Genomic DNA, 23,549 nt, shown 5'->3' on the forward strand with positions numbered 1-23,549 from the left:
CAGTTATGAATCTGTCCATGTTCTTGGGCACTAGTGCTGGTACTGAAGTACTTCATGCAGAGTTTAGGAAAAGCACATCCTTGTTTGTGGTGAGTCATATGCAGGAAATCAAACTGTTCTTGCTTTTCCAATTTGTTATCTTTTCTTGTGTCTCTGAGAATTGAAGGCAACTCTAGTGGTAATGGTTTCTTTGGAGATGTCCTCAGAATTTGCTCAGGAGAGGAAGAGCAGCTGATGGCCACACCAGTCAGAACTCCTGAGAAGTGAATATGAAAGGACAGAATGGAAGGATTCAGTGTGAGGGAAAGGCAGTGTTTGTAAAGGACATTCAGTTAAAAATACAAAGGAAAAAGCTTTTTATCCCCCCCTTAGATATTTAATTTGCAGTAAAAATCCTGTTATTAATCAACAAATGGCTGTTGCTTTCAGCATGCTTTTCTTGGATCAAGTGTTTATTTCCCAATTACTTTTCCAGTCCAAGACAGAGAACCTTCAGTGCCAGAGAAGTGCTGTTCTCTGAAGTGTGAAGAGAGCAATCAGTCACTGCTCCTGAGGGCTGGAAGCTCTGTGGTGCTCCAGCTCAGTCTGATTTCACCTGCCAATACCTTCAGACTACATTAAGAGGATTTCTTTTCCTAGTTTTTCTGGTTTGCTCATTACCTGTGTGATGCTGGAAGCAATCCAGCAGAAATATTCTGGAAACTGTAAGAAACTGTAAAGGAAAACTAAATATACTAAAACTCTTAGAAAATATAGGGATGTTCTCCTCCCATTATCATCCATTATGTGGGTGGATTCTGAGGATGTAGGATGGCATTTTCAAGTAATTATGGTTCATTTAAGTGTTCTTCAAGGAAGCACATCCTTCAAATTAAACTAAAACAAAGCCCACTTTTTCACTTAGGAATGTAGACAAATAAAATTACCTTTTCATTGTGTGCTTTAGGATACTTGAGAAAAATTTCCAAAACCAGAAGCAGGACTATGAAAAGGAGATTGAACTGCTCAAGGGAGAAATTAAGATCCTGAAAGAAGAAAAAATTCAGCTACAGCAACAAATTCAGCAAGAAATTATCATTCAGGATGGCTTAAAAATGGAAGTAGGACAGCTTACAAAACAAGCACAGGTAAAACATGACTCATTTCATTTTGGAGTCTTTGCTAGAGAAAGCAAGTGAAGAATGTGCATGTTTTGCTTATAGATTATCTTCACTAATTTTTTTATTTCCAGTCCATTTTTAGAAGAAGCTGTAGTTAATAAGTTGTATTTGGTACATCACTATATTGCATTATTTTCATGTAGTAGACAATGCAAGTTAGTGCTTGCAGTAATAATTGCATGTTTTCAAGAGTAATTGTGCTTTAATATTTATAAATTTGAATATATAGATCTGTTTTCCTTCCATTTTCCTGAGAAAGTATCAGTTTCTCTGGGGATTTTCCATACATGTAGCTTATAAACCGAACCTTAAATTAGTGTAAAGTCACATTTTTGTTCTCTGAGTCAATTCCATGGCACTAACATTTTTCTTTCAGTACCTCACATTACTGTTCTGTTCCAATGCCTGAGAACACAACACATTTTAAGCTTTTCACCCTATTAACTTGTTCTTAATTATAATTATGATTTAACTGATACTCAGCCCTTGTCATCCACTCCTTGTGTCAGTATATGATTTCTGTTTGATTCAGAAAATACCTGAATTGCAAAAGGAAATTGAACTTCTTCAGACACAGAAGTTGGATGTTGAAAAGCAGGCCCACTCACAGAAGAGAGAATTGAGGGGTAAGCTTCATACCAGATAGTGCAGAGAATTGAGCCAGGCCAGTTTAAATTGATCTCTTCAATGTCAGCTATGACAGAACTCCAGTTCTCTTTCCCATCCCATGGTGGTTTAATTCCATCCATATATATATATATTTTTTTTTTTTTTTTTAATATATATATGTATGTATACAGTGTACAAAGTGGTCACTGAACACTGAGATCTGGGGTACCCCTTTGAGGAAACTCTGATTTCAGACATTTCTCATTTGTGTTTAGAAATACAAACTAATGATTTAAATTTCACCTAAAATCTAAACTTCACTTAGAGTTTAACAAGGGACCCAAAAATGTGTAAACAATATATTATCTAGTTTTCATTCATCCTGTCCTTTGTCCTAAGTCCAATGATGTCAAATATGCTTAAATAACTTGCTGAGTTGGTTCTCTTTGGAAAAATATACTTAACAAGTGCTACTATTGTGAACTTTGTTTAATGATAATAATGTCAAAGAGCAAGCCTGTATTTGCAGCATTTAATGTAGTAACCTAGCACAAGATGATAAATCATCTGTAGAACTCTAGGAGTTGCCCAGATTCAGACCAGGAAGATATAACTTTGCATTGAAAGTTTTGAAAAAAACAGTATTGGTGGTACATCAACCTAATGTTCCTACATGTCCCAAAGTAGAACTGAGTCCCTCATGGTATTCCTCTGGTAAATCGGATATATTTACTGAGCACCAGGGAAGAACCTTGTTAGATTTAGGAAGAGGGTGGTTTGATCTTTATAATGAAACATGCAGAGAAAATAATGAATTTTATAAACTTTGTGGGGTTTTTTCCAGAAAAGATGTCAGAAGTTACAAAGCAGCTTCTTGAAAGTTACGATTTTGAAGATGTAAGAAGCAGGTAATTTTGTTCTGAGGCATCTTCAAAAAGGCTTAAGGAATGCATTATGGTCATCTGCACACTAATGCTTCTGCCTTGCATTCTAGACTCTCTACAGAGGATCTGGAGCACTTAAATGAGGATGGAGAGCTGTGGTTTGCTTATGAGGGCTTGAAAAAAGCCACAAGGTTAGTTCAGTTCTTCAGTGTTTCCAAAACTCCAAGCTGTGACCTAGAAGATAAATCAAAAGATCATTGGGTAACAAATTCTACAGTGCAGTGCTGAACTTCTGTTAAGGAAATGAACAAGCACTACATTATATGATGAGCCAAGCAGTTTGAAATCAGTTGAATAAACTTCTTCCAAGCCAGTGAGATAAGTGTGGATGTGTCAGTCAGGAAAATGTGTTTCCTCTGAGATATCATGCATAACTTTCAACTCCTTTAATGCACAGGTGATGTAATGGAATATCTCTGTGTTAATCACAGTACTTTGTTTTCACTTTGTATTAAATTTGACCCATTTAATCAAGGTCGTTCTGCATCTGCCATGTTCTTTCTCCTTTTTGTTTTAACAGAGTATTGGAAAGCCATTTCCAGTCTCAGAAAGAAATATATGAGAAGGAGATTGAGGGTTTGAACTTTAAAGTTGAACATCTTAGTCAAGATATTAATCATCTACAGAAATTATTCCGAGAGGAAAATGACATAAATGATGGCATTCGGTTGGAAGTTAGCAGGCTAACTTCAGAAAATCTGGTAAGGTCCAGGTGCAGAAGCACAATCCAGATGTGTTTCTGGCTCTCAGAATATTGTGGGCATATCTTTGAAACCTCAAGGCTCAAACAAATGGGGCCATGTAAGGTGGCACATCGCTGAGGCTCCTTGCCTGCATGCTGGGGTGGTGTGTAAGGAGACAGCCAAATTTACTGTCTGAGTGTCCAGCCTGCTGGGGCAGCCTCGCGGAGACTTTTTGCCTTTTCATATGCATAAACCTGATTTGAGATTTTTCTCAGAAGCCTCCTCAGAGTTCTGAGGCTTCCCCCACCAGAGGGCAGCTACACATTCCGAAACCTGCTACAGGCATGGCTGCAGAGCCTGACACCTGGTGCTGTGCAAAACGGTCTGACACAAGGAACTCGTGCTGTTCCAGAAGATTGCACATGCCATATCATTTTTCTGAAAAATTAATCGAAGAAATGTTTTCAAAACAGAGTTACGAAAATCGAAAATAAAAGGAAAAGTTATTTATGATATTATTTTTGTAACTGTTTTATGGAATGTCGAGGGGGTTTTTTCACTGTTAATTGAACTAGGGAAATTAAAGCCATAGTGTAATTTCCTTTAAAGTAGAACAAAACAATGGTAGTAGTGGGAAAGTCCAACTATTTGATTAGCTCAGTATTTAGTTTTTAAGAGTGGCCAGCAGAAGGTGCCTGCAGAAAAGTCAAACAAGTCAGGCAAGCAGGCAGCAGAACCTCCCCAGAGCCTCTCTCTGGTTTGGACTATTGGCAGTTCAGGGTCATGAGGTGACTTAGGAACTACTGCAGGGATTTGAAAAGAAGGAAGGTGCTGAAATACACAAATCTCCTTTTTCTCTAAAAGGTAATCCCAGATCTTAAGCAGCAAGTTGCTGAACTTGAAAATCAAAAATTAGATCTTGAAAACCGTCTTCAAGAGCAGACCATAAAGTTGAAAGGTAATGGTCCCACTATGGCCCCCAGTCTTTCAGTTGGTTGAGGTGAACTTGATGGATTCCCTGGAGCTGAACTTCTAAAAGCTGAATTAATATTCCATCATGACTTCATTGCCTTATTACTTACTTTCTTACTAGTAAAATGGGAGAAATGCAATGAAAAATATGTGTTATATATCTTCTGAAAAAATAAGATACATGCAAATATGTGCTTTTTTTACCTTTTTGAGGTCATTCAGTTCTGGGGTTTGGAAGTCTCCAAAAGTATTCCATAGGGCTCTGCTAAGAATATGTGAAATGGAGTATGTCCTTTGGAAACAGCAATGAAAAGGAAAGATCATTTGGAACTTACGGCATACTCAATGAGGTAGACTTAAGAGAATGCTGCAAAGCTCAGAGTGGGAGACAGAGGGAAAAGTTCTCAATTTAGGAAAGCATACCCTGCTGAAGATTTGGAGTGTCTGTAACTGCAGTGTCTTCCTAGGCAACTGATTTAAAATTTATGAGTAGTTTTACTGCCAACTGCAAGAAATTAGTAGTATCAAAATTCTTCATCCCGTAGGATTTTCTGTGTGGTATGGAGTAGTCACATATTTCTCTGTTACATTAGCTGGCATCAATCATTCAATTTCATTAGATGAAACAAAACAGTGAGTGTATGAAAGATTTACTGAATACTAGTACTGAACAGTAAATACCTTTGATTTTGTTGTTTCTGTTTGGTTTTGGGTTTTGCTGCCATTTATTATTGAAAAAAAATGGAAGAGATGTCAAATCGGCTGCATTATGAGCTGGAACGGGATAGGACACAAAGACGGTAATTTTTAAATAATTTTTTTAATAAGAAAAAAGTGTTACTACACTATAAGCTGTAGTAACAGAATCACTTAAACTCTTAAATTACATTCCACTTAAGATTTGCCTTAGAGTATTTTGTACAGTTAATAACTAATGGACAAGTATGATCTGACTGTGCTTTCACAAAAGATTAAGAGACAAGACTTCTTACCTATTTTTAGAACTACTGAGGCCCAGAATGAAGTAGACATAAAAGAAAAAGAGAATCTGAAGGACAGAATCCAAGGAATTGAGGGACTGAGCAATGGTGTGATGCAAGATGAAGTCCAGGGTGAACTACAAAGCAAGATAAAGCAAGTGACAACTCGACTTGCTGTGGAAAACTTGGTGAGGAAATGAAATTGTCATTAAGAAACTGTACCTGAAATACAGGATAAAAAGAATGAAATTATGATTTTGTGGTATGGATAGGATATTTCTTCAAATAATTTAGGGAAAAAAAAGATATGAGGGTGTTTCTTCCAGCAAATATAAGTAAAAGCACATCATAATATTAATTGTGGCAATAACACGAAACAGTAGAAAACTGTTTTTTTGATTGTGTTTACTCTGAACTCACTGACTTTGATTATTACAGGATCTTGAAGAAAAGCTAGACATGAAAGACAGAATAATAAAAAAATTAGAAGATCAGATCAAAACTCTGACCAAGACTATTGAAAAATGTAAGATATTATTATGTGATTTATTTTGTTTAATAGCTTTGAATGCTCAGTGTCTGTTTGAAGAAAAAATATATTTTTAAAAAGGTGGAGTTTGGGGTGGAGTTAGAAATTTAATACCTCAGAAAAATGTGCCAGGGGAATCATCAACACAAATGACATAGAAGTCCTTTCCTGGTGTGTTTGTTTTTTCCCCAGCTAAATCATAGGCATGCAGGGACCTGGTCTAGATGATAAAGATCCAGGCACAGGGATAAAGTCCTGCCAACAACAGTTTATGCACACCCTCACACAAACCCTCTGAGCCACCAGTGTTAGTTCTGTATCTGACAAGGAACCCCACCCATGAGCCTTCAAGTGGCAGATGATTCCTGATGTGAAGTTAGTCTGTACAAAGCTCTTACAGATAAATTAATTCTTCACTACAGGATGCTCTCAAAAACACTGCTAAGTTGTCTAATGTAGAGGTGTAACTTTGCTGTTTATTTTTTCTTATTACTGCAAGTAATCCCACTGAATCCAGGGAAGCTATTCATGAATAATATAAATGTTGCTTAACTCATAATGCTTGGAGCCATAAGAACATTAGTGTGTGCTGTCTTTATTGTGGAGAAAACTACTTTTCTCCAGTAGTTTGTTCTAACATGACCATTAGCTTAACCATTAACCTGGAAGTAACAGTGCTTTTGTGTTTGACAGCTGAAGCCCTTGTGCCCACTGTGCCCAAAGAGTACATTGGAATGATGGAGTACAAAAAAGAGGATGAAGAAAGGATCATTCAGAATCTGATCCTCGGTATTTTAGTAAAACTTAGAATTTTATTAGTCTAATATCAACAATATTCAGAACACTGTAACAAAAACTACGTGGCACCATATTGCACTTTCATTCTAAGTTGCCTTTTTCCCATTCTCTTACCACCAGTACAATTTGTACTGCTATCTTTCCAGTACCAGATATTTCAAATACAGAAGTGCTTTATCTCTGTAAAAATAATTTCTCTGACTCTTCATAATGCTGACTCTGTTACCTTGCTTACTCTTTATCCACCTCTAAAGCTATAAATCCCAAGAGCACACCAAGGACTTCAATTTACTTTCTTCCTGGTCATCTACTAAGTCTGTAAGTCACTGTGCTTATATCCATGTGTGATGGTTGCTCTCCTGTCTGTCCTTGCCATGCCTTCACTGAAAGGAACTGTACTTCATGTTTCTCTTGTAGAAGGATTTTGTCCCTCATCTGAGCTACTTGACAGTATCAGTCTTGCTGCCCAACCAGCTTTTCTCATCAACTTACAATTAATAGTGAATTTGACAAATTTTCCATGTACATTTGTACCATTATTAAATTAACAACACCTGCCTTTTCTTCTCACTTTTGAATGTTAATGTTTTTGTGAACAAAGGTGTGGCCCTAAGCAATGGAACTTGGTGGGGCATCCAGTGGGTAGTTAAATGTAATTTGCTTTTTGAAGTTGTCCTGCCTGGCATAGCCCATGCTGGACCTTAGAATTTGCTACAATACTCTGTTACCCCTCAGGAAAATATAATTAATACTCATATGTGAGCATTACTGTTACAGAAGTTGTCAGAAACAAGAGATTCACCAGTAAATCAGTTATTATGTGACTGGTCACTGCAGAAAGGAACAGCATGGTGCTTGTCTTTTTTGGAATGCTACACTGAAAATTGGATTTTTCCATAATAAACCAGATGACTCTCCTCCATGCAGATTTGAAGCCCCGTGGAGTTGTAGTTAATATGATTCCTGGCCTTCCAGCTCACATCCTGTTCATGTGTGTGAGGTATGCAGATTACCTGAACGATGCTGACATGCTGAAGTCTTTCATGAATGTAACCATTGATGGCATCAAGCAGGTTGTTAAGGTAGGAGCTGTGTTTGAGTGTACTGTACTGTGCTTTTTGATTTTTAACACAAGGTTTACAAGATGTATGTGTGGTACCTGGGGAATGCCAACACTTCCACTTGCTGATATTCCTAGAAGGGAATGATAATGACTAGTGACATCTTTTTGAGGTTTGTAGTAGCATCCCTGTAAAGTCTCCAGCTGAGGTTCTGCTGTGCTGAACACAGAATCCACAGAATGCATTAACATAAATTATTTTTATCTGAAGATGTTGTTGACAAAATCATTTCAAGCACTTTACATTTTACAATGAGTAGCTAATTAGGTGAAGTGCACCTGTGCTTTCAGCACTGTTCAAAGTCAGAGGGACAGAAATGAAGGCTGGTATGTCTGGCAGCAAGCTGGTAGTGGACTCTGAGGAGGATTTTGCACTGCTTAGCTGCTGGTGTAATTCAACATGTCATCTGTACTGCAGCACTAGAACCCAAACGATTAGAATCAAATTGCCAGCCCGTGTACAAAATTAAATTATAAACTAAAATTGCCATGCTATATGCATAACAAATTCAGCTCTGTGAATGCTTTGTTATGGATTTATAATGGAGTGAAACACCAGACACAGGGAGGAAGCACAGGCAGGAATGGACTGTGGTTCATGCAGTTGGACGTGTTGTACAGAGAACACCTATAAGTTTGTACACAAACAAATTTATAGCACAGTTTATCCATTAGAGAAGCTTGTGTTTACTCAGCTAATAAAAAAGAGACATAGATAGTTAGAACTGTGTTTTTATGTAGTGCAGTTTCATTTGTGAATGCAGGTGTTGTTCACACTTCTTTGCAGGAAGCCCTCCAGCACACTACATATCCACAGGAATTGTAGAACTGTTTGTTCAGGGTTATTATTTAGCCTGTCTATTAAGAATACTTAAACAGTATTTACCAAACAAAAGAGGGATCTTTGTTATGTGTTAGCCTGAAAACAGAGCAGGATTTGTTCAGCCCCTTTCAGATGCTCTGTGCTCATTCTGCTATAGATAGGCTCTGTTCTACCAATGCTGTAATGGTTTTAAGTTTAATTATTGAATTAACTTCATGAGACAGTACCATAGTAAGACTGCTTTACTTACCCTTTTCAGGAACATTCAGAAGACTTTGAGATGTTGTCCTTTTGGCTTTCCAACACATATTATTTTCTTAACTGTTTGAAGCAGTACAGCGGGGAAGAGGTAGGATTGATTAAATAAAATAATTCCATTACTTTTGACAGATTTTAATTGAAATTTAAAATAGCATTAATTAATAACTATTCACCAGCTCACCAGTGTTCCTTACAGGTATTTATATACTCACATTGCTCTGCAGTGGTGTTATGTGTCTTATACAAATAATAAGACAGTACAGAATTAATGGATCAAGGGAAATGAAGGAAACATCAAAGTGCTAAAGTAGGTTAAAGCCATGACATGGAAACTGCTGCTTCATTTGAATCTTTCCACGTGAGTTTAATTAGAGGTGGACTTCAGATATCTGACCATGTATATAAATAAAACAGTTTTACTATTTTATAATTAGGGCCATTCAGATACTTACTGCTACCAAAATAGAAGAAAACCTCTGGAAGGAAGCAAAACAACATACTGTTCAGGTTTTTCCTTTATTTCACTTGCTTGTTAAGCTAAATGTCATCCTGAGATTCAAGTTTCTTTTCATTCTTTTCAGTTGGAAACTCTGACTGTATTTTTAAGAGGTTTTATAGACTCGGGTGTCCTGAGCTGGGCTTGGCGTCGCTCCCTCTCGTGGCCACAGCGGGGTCACCCAGAACCCAAACCTGTTAGGCTTTATTTCCAACACTCTGTGACTGGGGTTGCAGCAGTAGGGAAAGCTCTGAATCCAGAATTTCCTTTTAATCTGAGTTCTAATGAATATTAAACACCTCACACAGGTTAGGATTTGGGGTAGACTTTTGAAGTCAGAACTTTGCTAATGAAAAGTCCAAAAATTAATATCCCTTTACAACAATACAATGCAGATGTTTTTGTTTGCCATCATAGTTGAAACAGCTATGTTGTTGGCTTTTTTTGGTAGGTTTTTTTTGGGGGGGGGGGACGGGACGGGTAGGGAGATGAGAAGAGAGCAGAGAGGGTTTGCTTTCTGTTTTAAGAGATCTGGGAGTTGCTCCAAAGTTCATTGACATCTATGCGTGTCTTTCCTTTGGCTTTAGGAGCGCAGCAAACATCAGCATTAACTGGAAAATTAAGTACAGGAAGCACCCAGTGACATTAGCTTTGACTCATTCTGTGTTCAGCCAGAGATGGAATGAGTAACTCCAACACATTGCAGTAACAATTTATAATTACCACATTATGTGATTTCTAATTATATTTGCTACTCACTTATAGGAATTCATGAAGCATAACACTCCACGTCAGAATAAGAACTGTTTGAAGCATTTTGATCTCTCAGAATACAGACAAATTCTCAGTGATTTGGCCATTCAAATATATCACCAATTCATTATTGTAATGGAGAACAACATTCAGCACATGATTGGTAAGACAACAGCAATCCAAGAGCACCTAAATGTAACTTGTGAAGCATATGAAGAAAGCTCATACAGGGAGGCAGAGGGTGGGACAGACTTCTTTCTCCTGATATTCATACATAGGTGTTCCTGCATGTGTGTTTCTACAAAACACATACAAATTTCACTGAATCATATATTCCCAGACTTTTTCCTCAAAACTTCCTAGTCTAGGATAATGCTGTGAATCGGAGCAACATCATACAAAAATAAAAGGCTTTTTTAAAATTGCGTGCTCCGGAAGCCTTTGTCAGTATCTTATTTTTCTTGTATCAATTAACTTCTAAAATATCCTGAAAGTAGGTTTTGTTCAATAATTAATGTAACTGAAAGGAGCCTTGGGAATTTTGATTTCATCAGTTATTTTCTGTTGTATTTCAGTACCAGGCATGCTGGAATATGAAAGTCTTCAAGGAATTTCTGGCCTGAAACCTACGGGATTCCGTAAGCGTTCTTCCAGTATAGATGACACGGATACCTACACTATGACCTCTATCTTGCAGCAGCTCAGCTATTTTTATAGCACTATGTGTCAGAATGGCTTGGACTCTGAGCTCCTAAAGCAGACAGTGAAGCAGCTTTTCTTTCTGATTGGAGCTGTCACCCTCAATAGTCTCTTTCTCCGCAAGGACATGTGCTCCTGTAGAAAAGGAATGCAGATAAGGTAAAGCCAGCAAAGTTTCAGCAAGCCTGAGAATGATTTTTTAACATTTGTATGTAATGTCCTTTCCCTCTAAGTCACTGGATAGTCTGTGACTGTTCTGTTGGAAGTTGCCAGTTGTTTTTGCTTCCTTTGGAAAAGCAAAACTTCGTATTTTGGGCTGAGCTTTCTCAACGTGACAACTATAAATTGTTCTTTCCATGGAAACACTGGTGGAGGAAAAGGCAGAGAAAATTACAGTCAGAAGCTTAAAGTCAGGCATGGTTAGGATTCTTTCCATGCTAGCTCATCCGTGATGTGACCAACAGTATTTTTAATTCTTTCTTACCACAGTGAACAGGTGCAGTGTCTCAGGGCTGGCAGGGATACAAAAGCTGACTTGCATGTTTCATGCTCTGTGACAACAAAGGCACTGGGACAGAGCCTTGGAGGGTGTAGATTGAGCATCATCTCTCCTGTTGCAAGCACCAAGGAAACATGCTCCTAACTGTTTTGCAGAAGAAATAGTGCATTTGTTTTCCATGAGTCAGTCTGCAGGCTCAGGGGAAGGAAAATCAGTAAAATCTTGGCCCATCTGGGAACATTATTAGAAGAAAGCTGATCATCCTTTATAAGCCTGGCCCTGCTTTGTAACAGCAAAGATTGTTCTCATTTCCTGTACATGCTCAGTTGCAAATAAATGTTTTAATGCCATACAGTAGACAATGCCAGTAGACAATGCCAGTCAGTATATGTTAGTAATTTTCTGGAAACAACAGCTAAACTAATAACTTGCTTTCTATTAGCCAAGCTTTAAAAAATAGACAATGAAGAAAAAATAAGAATTGAACTATAACAATGATTTAATTTATAGTTAAATAAGCTATTAATAGTTTGATTTTTACGACCTGCAGGTATTGTTTTTAGCTTAAAATATATTAATTTGAACACAACATTAGAAGAATCTTTCTTCCTTAGCAGTCTTCAAAGTAACCTGCTCATCAAGGGGAACCTGACATTTCTGTTCTTTGTTCATGGTTTAACCCAGATGTAATATCAGCTACTTGGAAGAATGGCTTAAGGACAAGAATCTTCAAAGCAGCAATGCCAAAGAAACTTTGGAGCCCCTGTCTCAAGCAGCCTGGCTCCTTCAGGTTAAAAAGATCACAGATGATGATGCCAAGGAAATATGTGAACACTGCACATCTCTTTCTACTGTGCAGGTAATGAACCATCTGTTTTCTTCTGGCAGCACTGATTGCAGAATCTTAGCTATCTCAAATAATTTATTGCAAAAAGCCATTGGACTTTCATTTCATAAAAGCAGCATTCTTCAGCATTCCACATCATCACTTGTTAAGCTGAAATTTTAAATCCTTATTCCTGATTGCTTTGAGTATTTTAACTGCTCCCATGGTGAATGCTTTCCTGCTTTGGTATATCCCACATTTTTGTTCCACAACGTATTTTTTTTAGTATGTCATGGGTTTTTTCTTATTGTTTCCCTTAATAAATTCAGCTTTTTCTACATCTCCTTGATCTGCTGACACCTCTGGAAATGAGTCATAGCAATCACCATATATGTAACAACTCAGTAGGTGACAAGTCAAAATTCTCTCTTTACTGCAAAATGTTTTACCGAAACCTTAATTAAATATCAGTAAGAATGTCATAATAATGCTTACTTCTTTTTGTCTTCTCCCTTTTTATGACACACTAAAATAATCTTTTGTAATTTGAGCAGATAGTTAAGATCCTGAACTCATACACTCCAATAGATGACTTTGAGAAAAGAGTGACTCCATCGTTTGTTCGGAAGGTCCAGGTAAGAGCTGCCACTGCTGTTTCTATATTCAGCTCACAGGGTACTTCACACACATGAGTTTTGATGCTTTACAGTTGTTCTTGGCCTTTACATCACATTATTACTAAGTAGCTCATCTTCTAGGCACTTGAAAGTGATGCAAGCAAATCTGCTTAACATCATGAAAAAGCAAGATTTGCCATGGGAAGAAAGCAATGTACTGGCTTTGCTTTGATTCTTAATCCATTGTTTTCACACTCTTTCTGTTCTGATTTCAGGCTATGCTAAACAACCGTGAGGATGTCCCACAGCTGATGCTTGATACCAAGCATCTCTTCCAAGTGACGTTTCCTTTCACCCCCTCTCCGCATGCTTTGGAACTGATACAAGTCCCCAGCAGCTTCAAACTTGGCTTTCTCACGAGGGTTTAATAAAGCCAGTGAATTGGTATTTCCTCAGAGACTCTATAAAGACAGCAGACTGTCATGGTTCATTTCACCAGCTGCTGGATAGTATGGCAGCATGCAGTGAATTAAGCTGTTAAAAACTTGTTCCTTGGTCAAGACTTGAAGAGTAGGAGTAATTTTGTCTTGTTATTTCCTTCTCCCTTTTCTTACTCTTCTTCCTTCATTTCAGTCCTACAAGAATAACTTTATATCATCACCTGGACACAAAGCTTACCATACAGTTTTTAGTCCACAGCTGACAAGAAAAGCATTTATCTGACAAGTCTGCATTGCTGCCCTGTCAGCAGCAGTCAGAGGAGAAGACTGGCATGTGATAGATGTTACTGCTTTACAATTTTCTTTGCCTTCACTTCCTGTAATGAGAGGGGTTTTTTTCTTCTCAAGGCAATTCAATTCTTTGCCTTGATATATTTGAGACTGGCTTTCACCTTTCTGTGAAGAGGGGAACTGAGATCAGTCTAAGAGAATGGCTGTTACAAACCCACAATGTCTTTTTGTAGGTGGGCTGGCTCGGCTCTCGGAGCGCTTGCACTGCAGCTCAGGCACTCTGCACAGCTCCTTGGCCAGAGCAGGGACTTAGGTGCTCTTCTTGGAGACAGGTTTCAGTTCTGTTCTCTGCAGTGCCAAGTTTGGATTCAATATCGGTTATTGTAATAGAAAAGTTAGATATAAAATTCATGCTATGATCCAGGTTTGAAGTACAAGCTTGGTTCTCTGAAAGGCAGGAGTCATCTCCTGGTTTGGTTCCATCTGCAGTGCAATGAATTTCAGAATACAGATTGAGTATGCACGCATCACCTTCCTGCCTTTCTCATTTTGCTGGTTTCCCTCCTCCAGTCCAGAGACTGAATAGGAGCAGATGCAGCAATTGTGGTCTGGTGTTAATGATAAACCAAGCTTAATTCCTTACATTTCACCTTTACTTACATAATTTCAGTTGCAGGATCTTTAAATGCAGAAATTGTCTCCTTTCTGCTTTGTTCAGCCTTCTCCCTGTGGTCAGGGAGTAAAACATAACTTTATTTCTGGACCCTGTCAGAACAGCAGGGGAAATAGCATTCACCTCACCACAAGGGTGACTGTCCTTAAATAGGTAACTAATACTGTGTTTCTAGCTACTCTGTTTCCCATAGTTCTTGAAATCAAGTACTAAAGCTCTGAAATAGCTAAAGGAATATAATATAAATAGCTAATGAATTGAGTTAATTTAAGGAACAATTTCTTTGATTTTTTTTTTTACTATTACTACAGTGTTAGTACTTGTTTAATTTCACAAACAACCTTTAAGTATAAACAGGGAATCATTCTTGCTATTTAGTGTTCCTGGTGCTTACCATGTACAGTGTCATGTTCCTCATGATATCCACAGAGATATAGTCAAAATATATGAAGGAAAATTTTGTGGTTTGTTCAATAACAATAAAAGCTGTACAAAAAATAACACATGTAGGTAAACTATTTTAACATATTAAATAAAGTAGTTTTAAATCAATTTGTAGTTCTTTGTGTGATGCAATAGTTATGTTTTCAGTATGGAATCATTTGAAAGAAGTTACTTGGAACTACGTGAGCATTTGTGAGTGTTGTCAGTCTTGTACTGCACCAGAAACATTTATTTAATTTAGTTGCTTTGCTGTAACATTGTGTCTCTTCCTGTCAGCATTGTGTGCTGTCCTTGGCTCCTCATGAATTTCTGGAAATAGTTTAATGGAAGCAACTTTTGTTGCTGCAAATTGTGCACAGCCTTTTTTTGCAGCTCCCGGAGCTGTGTGTCTGTTACCTGGGCTGACGTGAGGGAAACCACAGCCCACTCTTGCATCCACATCACGGAGAAGTGTCAAGGTGCTTGTGCTCTTGTGACAAAAATTGTTGATCAAGGAAAACTGTTCTGACAATTTGATGCTACTTTGAGAGCTTTTTGTGGAGTGTGCTATTAATCTGTGTATGCAAACAACAAGGTATATTTTTAAAACAAAGTTTAAAATTATCTGGCTTACTGTGTGCTCTCAGAACTTATCTTGCTTTTGCTGATGTTAATGCCTTCAGCCAGAATTTAAATGCAAAACTATTTTTGATCTCTGTTATTCTTCCAATTATAAAGAGCAGTTTTAGTGAAGGGCATTAGTGAGGTTAACTTTCCTAGGATGATGCTAAAGGAGAAAGGTATTTCATTCAAGTGGGAAAGTGTTGAATGGTGATCCTCACTGCAGTGAGGAAGCACTGAAATGGCTTATGGAGAGATGTGTAAGATGCTTTTGGCATTTCTGGATGTGTTTAGACTTGTGACTTCTGCAGTTTCTTGGAATAGAGCTTAGCAGCATAGGTGGTCCCTTTGGGTTCTGTGCTCTCATATTATTCTAATAAAAAAATATTAGGACTGGTTACTTTTACTCAAGTCTCTACTGGGCTGAGGTTCAGTTCTGTCTTTTTTCCCTCAGATCCCTCTGACTACCAAATGTGAAATCTAATGGCATTAATTCAGTGCCTTCCATAGAATCTTAATAATAGATGTGACCTTTGGCAGTTCTTAAATTTTTCAGACATGTTTTCATAAATATCCCAAAAATTTTTTCGAAGAGTGCAAGAAAAGCAGCAATTTTTAATCCTATTGACTTTAAATTTGCTGTCTTAGAACAGGAGAATCGTAGAAGTATAACCAAGGAAGAGCCAGCATGGACACTAATCAATTTGTTAGACTTGTAAGTTTTTGTAAGAATATGAGATAAACTTAATATTGGCAGGGCTGTTTGTCAGAATACCAAGCTGATAGTAGGAAAAAGCAGTTGTCAGGTATATTTCAACTTTAGTATTTGTTAACAAGCAAATACTTGTTTATAAACAAACCATCAAAAAACTGCTGTGTAGACCAGGTAGGTGAGGTCTGGCTTGCCTAATAGTTTCTGTTCTTTATTTTGTGTTCTAAAAGAAGGCAGTTAAAATAAAGTCATTATCAGTAATGCCTAGTATCTAACTGATCTGAGGTGATGCAACTAGAGAGGCTGAGCTTTAAATACCTTTAAGTAGAATTAATAGGAAGGTTGTCTTTCTACGTTAGCAGCTGTACAGGGCTTACTTAGCCATCTTGAGAATCTCCAGGTTCTTGCTCTCTGAAAAGGTGAGTAATTTTTTTTAATTTTACAACAAGATTCATTGTACAGAATTTCTCTGTAATAACACATTTCTTAATGATTCACCATCTTTAAATTTCTAATGTAGCTTTAAAAACTTAGTAAGGTTAAAAATTTAGTCTACAGTGCTAGAACTTGTAATGGTTTTAGACCTCTTTGCTTTAAATATCTTTGTAAAATTGTCATAGTGATGGATTTGTATACTATGTCAGGAGCAATACTGCTTTTTAATTATTCACAACTTTTGGTGGCTTCTCTTGTAGTAGAATTTTGTAATGTGTCATAATCTCATCTGAAGTAAAATACTGATAGGAGGTATGATTCCTCCTGTACATTACTCCAGCGAATTCTCATATTTTATCAAAGATTAATTCTGCCCAGAGTATTTATTCATTCCAAGCCTAATACATCCTTGTCAAAAGTGTGTGGAGAACTGATGACATTTTGTTCAAATAAGATCAGTGGTTCCTCAGGGATCACTAATTCTGAGAACCTTGGAATAACAGGTTATTCACTTGTCAATGTCCAGTTTTAAGGATCTAGGAGAGCTGAGCCCAGGCACTGCAGGCATTTTACAGAACTGAGAAGCTCCCTGGAAAGGGTGGCAGCTTGTGGTCTGGGGTTCACATTTGCAAAAAAGTGCATTAAAAGATTCAGGCCATATTTGCTGCTTTTCATCAAGTGGAATATAAACCTCCTCGACTGTTGACTGAAATCTCCATGCAAATTTTAAATTACTACACTGCAGTTCCTTCCAGGACAGATTTCTTCTTCCCACAAGTTTTGGGATGAAGTCATGCATCCCCTGGAGACAACACCAAAACTTTTATTGACTTAAAAGTGGGCAGGATTTCTGCATTTATTGTCTTACTTTTCAAATAGTCCACTGAAATACGTAAGCATAAGCAGCAGGATGGAGACAAGTACACAGAGCAAAGTTTGATTTGACTTTTGTATAATGTCCAGCCAGACAAATTCTAAAATGTCATAGGTCATTGAATTTCTTTTGTTCCATTTAAATCTCTCTTACGATAACAACTTCTGATTGTTTACCACAAATTCATTTTTTATGTACAAGTCTAAATATTGTTTAAAACTTCCATTTTTAGAAGAGGTGAAAGGTCTTATTTTCCCTATGAAAAATGTACAGACAAAAATGACACTGCGATATTATTCTCATTTGTTTGTCTGACTCTCAAGTAGTTTTTAATACTCTGTTGGTAGTGCTTTGATCTTAGAGATGCCTGGCTTGAGAACAAAAGTGGATTTGTAATGACCCAGCTGTCAGTGTGCTTGAAGCATCAATTTCTGCTCGAACAGCATATTGATCATAATATTTTGTAGCTGCTGCTGACCAAATCCTAGGTCATATATTCAGCTTTAAAAATAATGCATAATAATGGCTATTTTATAATGCAGTGGAAAAAACAAAATTTATTGATTAGTGCAGGTTTCTCAGAAGTCCAGCTGTTGCTGTGGATTTCAAGTTACTGTCTGCTAGCAGTGGCTAAGTACAAATTAAAAGTACTTTCCCACATGTAGTGAACCCATATGCACAGCACAAATTATAATGGTGTGCAAATATGTTTTGCTGTATGTTTTTCTTCATAAAAAAAGACTCTGAAGAGCACATGACTGTCTTGTATATAGTGACAGCCTGAGAGATTAGTCACAGAGAGAGATTATCCAGCCTACAGATGTCTATATACAGCCTAGGCTCCTTAGCAGGCACAGCAGTGGTGGGAAGCTCTGTGCTGGACTTTGTGCATTGTGAAAAATGTATATTTTATTATTGGCTTTTCGCAAATATTAAAATGAATATTATATGTGTTGTGTTAGAAAGTTATGCTGTATTAATTTTCTTAAGTACTGTGTTAAATATAGTTTGAGGTGATAACATAATGTTAAAATAGAAACTATGCTATGTAAGATACTTTTTTAAAGAGAGGACTCACAGCGAGATAGCAGCCACAGGACACCTGAATCTTTCAGAGAAAGAGAATTTATTGTCCCCTTATCAGAAGAAATGAACTTCTTCCTGCCTTGCTCATGCTTGAAGAGCCATCAGGATTCAGAGGAAGAAGCTGACACTGACCAGACAGAATGGAATTTATTTGTTTGAATGGAATTTATGCATCCTGTATTAGCTGTGTGAATATGCAACAGGTTATTGTTTTTAAGAGTTAATCCTCTGTTAATGTGTGTCCTTTTTCAGGCTTATGTTGCCCAGACAAAGATACCCAAACATCCGTAACTCTTTGTTTCTGTTGTCTCATATTGTCCTAATCCAAACTGTCCAAATTATTATTACTCTAATTATATCACTATTTTTATAACCATTTTATTACTATTAAACTTTGAAAATTTTAAAAACAAGTAATTGGTGTTTTTCACATGACGTTTTCCTCCTTCTCTTTCAGCTCTGGTGACCCACCAAGATGGACCAGACCTTTTTAGCAATTGTGTTTGGTCCCTGTGACAAGTGCGGCAAGGAGAAGCCCCTGAGGCCCGTGTCTGTGAAATCAGAACAACGCAGCTACTGCTCGCTCTGCGTGGAGATGGTATGTCACTGGTGCCACTGCCACTGGTGACACTGCCACTGGTGTCACTGCCACTGGTGTCACTGTCTCACTGGTGTCACTGTCACTGGTGTCACTGCCACTGGTGTCACTGGTGCCACTGCCACTGGTGTCACTGTCTCACTGGTGTCACTGCCACTGGTGTCACTGCCACTGGTGTCACTGGTGCCACTGCCACTGGTGACACTGCCACTGGTGTCACTGGTGTCACTGCCACTGGTGTCACTGTCTCACTGGTGTCACTGTCACTGGTGTCACTGCCACTGGTGTCACTGCCACTGGTGTCACTGGTGTCACTGTCTCACTGGTGTCACTGCCACTGGTGTCACTGGTGACACTGCCACTGGTGTCACTGTCTCACTGGTGTCACTGTCACTGGTGTCACTGCCATGCTGTGGGCACTGCAAACGGTAGGGAATGGAGCAGGGGTCTCTGAAGTTGAGTTTTTCTGGACAGCAAATAAGCATTGCTAGGCTCACAGACTGCCAGACAAACACCTCTGCAGACAGCTGGTGTTTCCACAAGCCTACAAGTGAGGTGGCCACAGAGTTCAAGGATATTTTTTATGATTCTTGAGTGGAAAATGGCCATGAGCTTTTTACCCTAGGGTACCACACTTGCTGTGCAAGTGTTATGTGCCCATCTCTTCCCTGAGATCCAGAATCACAGAATCACAGAATAATGAGGTTGGAAGAGACCTCTAAGATCATTGAGTCCAACCTATGCCCTGACACCTCAGCTGGACTATAGCACCAAGTGCTATGTCCAGTCTTTTTTTAAACACATCCAGAGATGGTGATTCTACCCCTCCCTGGGAAGAACATTCCAGTACTTTATTATTCTTTCAGTGAAAAATTTCTTCCTAATATCCAGCCTATACCTTCCCTGAACATGTGTGCTCTGCTTGGCCTATGATCTTGAGTTTCCCACTTGCCTTTGAAAGAACTTACCAACAACAACAAAAAAATATTAAATCATCACAACAAAGTCATTCACTAGAGACAGGGGAGATGACATTCACCTAGTCTGTCTCATTCACCAGGGGAGGGCTGTCCCAACTCCTTGGTGCCCACATTTCCTGCTGTGACCAGTTTGTCTCCTGGGCCATCTGCAGTACTTGGGTCAGAGCTGGAGCTTGCTACAATGAGGATAAGGTGGGAAAAAGTTGCAGAGCAGTGGAATGTCTTCTGTTGGAGGCTTTCTAAGCTCCAGCAATTAGTGGTGAGGTGATATCCCACTCTCCTTGGGTGAGTAGGGAGCTCTGTTCCAGAGACATCATCAGTGGGGTTTTTTTAGGTGAAACACACAGCTAAGGTCATGAACCTGGGTGGCTATTGAAGAGCTGGCCTCCAAAACTCCTTTTGTAAACTTCAGAATTTTGCTGTCCAGCTTGCAGTAGTCTTATTTTATCTTCCTAAGCCATTGCATTATCAGTTGGAGAAGACATCCATCACTATTTCCTTCCAAGAAGTGTTCTCTACTGTAGGGTCCAACAGTTTGTTGTATTTGAGTGTCAGATGAAATGATCTCTGCAGAAATGCTAAAAGGCTTAGCAAGCTGTGTTTACACAGCACTGTTGTACAGGCAGATGAGAGCACTGATTTGGAGGTGTAGGTGGTACATGTGTACAATTTACTGGCTGACAGAGCACATTCCCATGCATTACTTTGTTTAGGAGGAAGTTTAGATGTAATGACTGCGAGACAAAAGGCAGCCCCTTCCCAGTTTATTTGCTTCTCCCGACTGAAATTGCTGCTTTGTTCAGGTCCTTCTTGGCCAACAGCCCTCTTGGCTATTTATTCAGTAAATTTTTGCATGACTTGATAAATGCATGCTGGAATTGCAGGAAACTGGCAGTTTGTTATTTACAGTTCCTGCAACTTTCTCCCTGTTATTGTCAGTAAGGAGGTCAGACTCTTAGCAGCTGGAACAGCTGGTAGGTGGAAGCAGCCTGAGACTTCAGGAGGAATTGCATCAGTACCTAACAGCCTGTTAGGCTTCCTATTGGCACTGCAGAGGGGTCTGGGGCTCTCTGGTAGATCTGGCTTTAGCTTGCTTCATATTTTCTTAAAGGTTTAAAAGCAGATATTCAGAACACAGAGAGCTCTTTGCACTAGCACAGAAATACACACAAGAAGGGAAATTCCATCCTTGACTTTTAAATTGTTTTTTCAGAGCTGTGCATATGCTTTGGCTTATATCAAAATGCACAAAATATCCCTTGCCACCATTGTGTTTGTGGATGCATGTGCATATTGTGGTGTCTAACTGGCTGATCTTTCTGCAGCTCCCTGATGTGCCCATGCAGCTCCTAATTTCAGTCCAGCAGATGTACACATGCATTTTCATCAGCCAGTCTTGGTGATTTCCCCAAAACAACGTATGTTGAGGGATAACAGAATTAGAAATTGCTGATTCCCAATGTTGACATCATCCTACTTCAATTGTTTGCCTTTTAGACAAAATAATCCTCTTCCCCTAGGGTTTTGCCTGCTTTGGAGTTTGGTGCTAATCAGTAGAAACTCAATGTTTGCTGGTTTAGATTCACCACAAAATTAGCTTACAACTTGAAAAGAGATGAGCTGGTGAATTAGTGAGAAAGGAAACTTATTTTAAAGGCCTGACTTTTGAGGTAGGCAGCAATTTGTTTTATACTGCTAGATCCTTCATTTTCCCCAGTGTTACTATTACCAGAGCAGGACCAACTTTCTTCCATGGACCCCCATCACTCATCACTGCAATCTGGTGTATTTGCCATGTGTGGCACTCATTGATGTAGTACTAAGCTATCATCTAAATTGATTCAGCCCTGGTTCATTTTATTTAAAGCTCCCAATTGGCTAACTCTAACCTGTATTTTTAAATGGTTAGCTAATGATGGCATGGGCAGTTAAGCAGGAGCTGGTCAGATGAATTAAATACTTTAATTTTTTTTTTTTTTTTCAAACCAGTGAAATATACATTATGTATCACACAGTTCTACAGCTCAGTCTGTTCAGCAGAAGCTTCTCTGTCACCTCCTGGCTCTGCTGACCCCATCATCTCAGGATTAGTATCACATATCAGCCTGCACATGTAGGGTTCCCAAAGACTCTCACCTTCTGTGCTGTTCTTTGTAGACTTTTTAATCCCATTCCACAAGGCAGTGAGACTGTTCACATCAGTAAGGCAAGAAACTGGATTTTTCACTGTTAGAACTATGCCAACTGTCTGACACATAGGTGTTATCTATGCCAAATTCCTGAGAGCTGATGCATTCCTGTCAAGGCAAAGAAATTTCCTACAGGCCTTTTGTTGGGTTTAACTTCTGGGCCTCTCCACACTTATCAGGTGTCAGAAATAAGGTATTTGTTATAGATTAGAATCCTTCAAAAATGAAGTTTCTTCTTCAGAATCTACTTCTGCTTGTCCCCCAGGACACAGCTACATTATTGAGTTTAATATAAGTAGGTTTAATTTTTCAGACCTGAAGATAATGCATGGGAAGAAGCTTTCTGTCACTTTCCTGCTAAAAGATCTTTGGGTTTCTTGGTTTTGCTTTTTTTCTGTTCTTTTGGTATCACTTTAAAAATACTCAATTTTTATTTCCTTGGCATAGTCTGTGCTGGAAGGCATTTGCAATGTGCTGATTACTCTCAGGGGCTTTGAAGGATATTCCTTTATCCAGCAGTGTGTGAACCCATAGCTTACACTGCCTACATTTTCTTCTGTGATGAGTTCAGGGTTGCCTACATGGCCATCGGGTTGGCTGGGTTAGATCACACCGGTTTCTGTGGACAGTGGCTGGAAACAGATCCGCTGCATTTGATTTCCAGTGAAGTAACCTGGCTTCTGCCTGCAGAGCCATTGACTGAAAGGGCCCTTGTGGACACGGCCAGACAGGGGCCGAGTTCAGCTCCAGAGTGATGGTGAAGAGCTCACAGCTCTGCCTGGGCATCCCAGCTGGACAGCAACACTGCTTCTAAACCCAGTGTGGGAAGGGACTTTTATTTTCTGTGAGACCCACACTTCATCCAGGATGTGCCCAGAGTCCAAACAACAGCTGCAAACAAGCGTTTTCTTATCTCCCTCTCCAATCTTGGCACATCCCCAGGCTGAACAATAGCCACTGGATTGTCTATTTTCTGGCTAAAGGGAGATAATGGGAGTCAATTTGCACAGAGTTACTCCTTGTAGATCAAGGACAATTCTGTAATAAAAAGGGGACATTTTCAAGGAACTCCCAGGGAACAGAAAGCTATGTGCCATGGTTCTTTCTCTGGAAGCATCAGCTGCTCCTTGTGCTCAGCACATAATCATATGAGCAGAACCCAAAGAGCTGAGCCCCTGGGCTCACACCACAACAAAGTGGGGTTCTCTTTATTAACTCTTTGGGATTTTGGAAACTGCTCTGTTTCAAGAGATGAGAATGCCACAGACTCTAGTGTTCACATCTGAGAGTAGAATATACAAGGGGTACAAGGAGTAGCTCATCTAAAGGAGAGAAACAAAAAGGAAAGGAACCCTGATAACACCAAATTTAAAAATCAGGAATTCAAAGCATAGTAGAGAGAAGAGTTTTCACCACTGCATCTGTCCTGCTGGCCCAGGAACTGAGCCAGAGACCTGC

General features: G+C 38.8%; 1 protein-coding gene across 1 annotated transcript in view; it reads left to right on the top strand.

Moving 5' to 3' along the window:
- Positions 1-14,725, top strand: part of MYO5C (myosin VC) — a 33,992-nt gene extending 19,267 nt beyond the window's left edge. Inside the window, exons 25-41 of the mRNA XM_066558518.1 lie at positions 947-1,127; positions 1,693-1,786; positions 2,614-2,677; positions 2,764-2,844; positions 3,234-3,414; positions 4,261-4,355; positions 5,106-5,168; positions 5,371-5,536; positions 5,787-5,889; positions 6,577-6,666; positions 7,603-7,757; positions 8,878-8,967; positions 10,141-10,291; positions 10,704-10,986; positions 12,011-12,185; positions 12,707-12,787; positions 13,045-14,725. Coding sequence (XP_066414615.1) covers positions 947-1,127; positions 1,693-1,786; positions 2,614-2,677; positions 2,764-2,844; positions 3,234-3,414; positions 4,261-4,355; positions 5,106-5,168; positions 5,371-5,536; positions 5,787-5,889; positions 6,577-6,666; positions 7,603-7,757; positions 8,878-8,967; positions 10,141-10,291; positions 10,704-10,986; positions 12,011-12,185; positions 12,707-12,787; positions 13,045-13,197 — 2,206 coding nt within the window. The 3' untranslated portion in view covers positions 13,198-14,725. The remainder of the gene's footprint in view (positions 1-946; positions 1,128-1,692; positions 1,787-2,613; positions 2,678-2,763; positions 2,845-3,233; positions 3,415-4,260; positions 4,356-5,105; positions 5,169-5,370; positions 5,537-5,786; positions 5,890-6,576; positions 6,667-7,602; positions 7,758-8,877; positions 8,968-10,140; positions 10,292-10,703; positions 10,987-12,010; positions 12,186-12,706; positions 12,788-13,044) is intronic.
- The last annotated feature ends 8,824 nt before the right edge of the window (positions 14,726-23,549 follow it).

The sequence above is a fragment of the Molothrus aeneus genome, chromosome 13 (genome assembly GCF_037042795.1).
Source record: "Molothrus aeneus isolate 106 chromosome 13, BPBGC_Maene_1.0, whole genome shotgun sequence".
Classification (NCBI taxonomy): Eukaryota; Metazoa; Chordata; class Aves; order Passeriformes; family Icteridae; genus Molothrus; species Molothrus aeneus.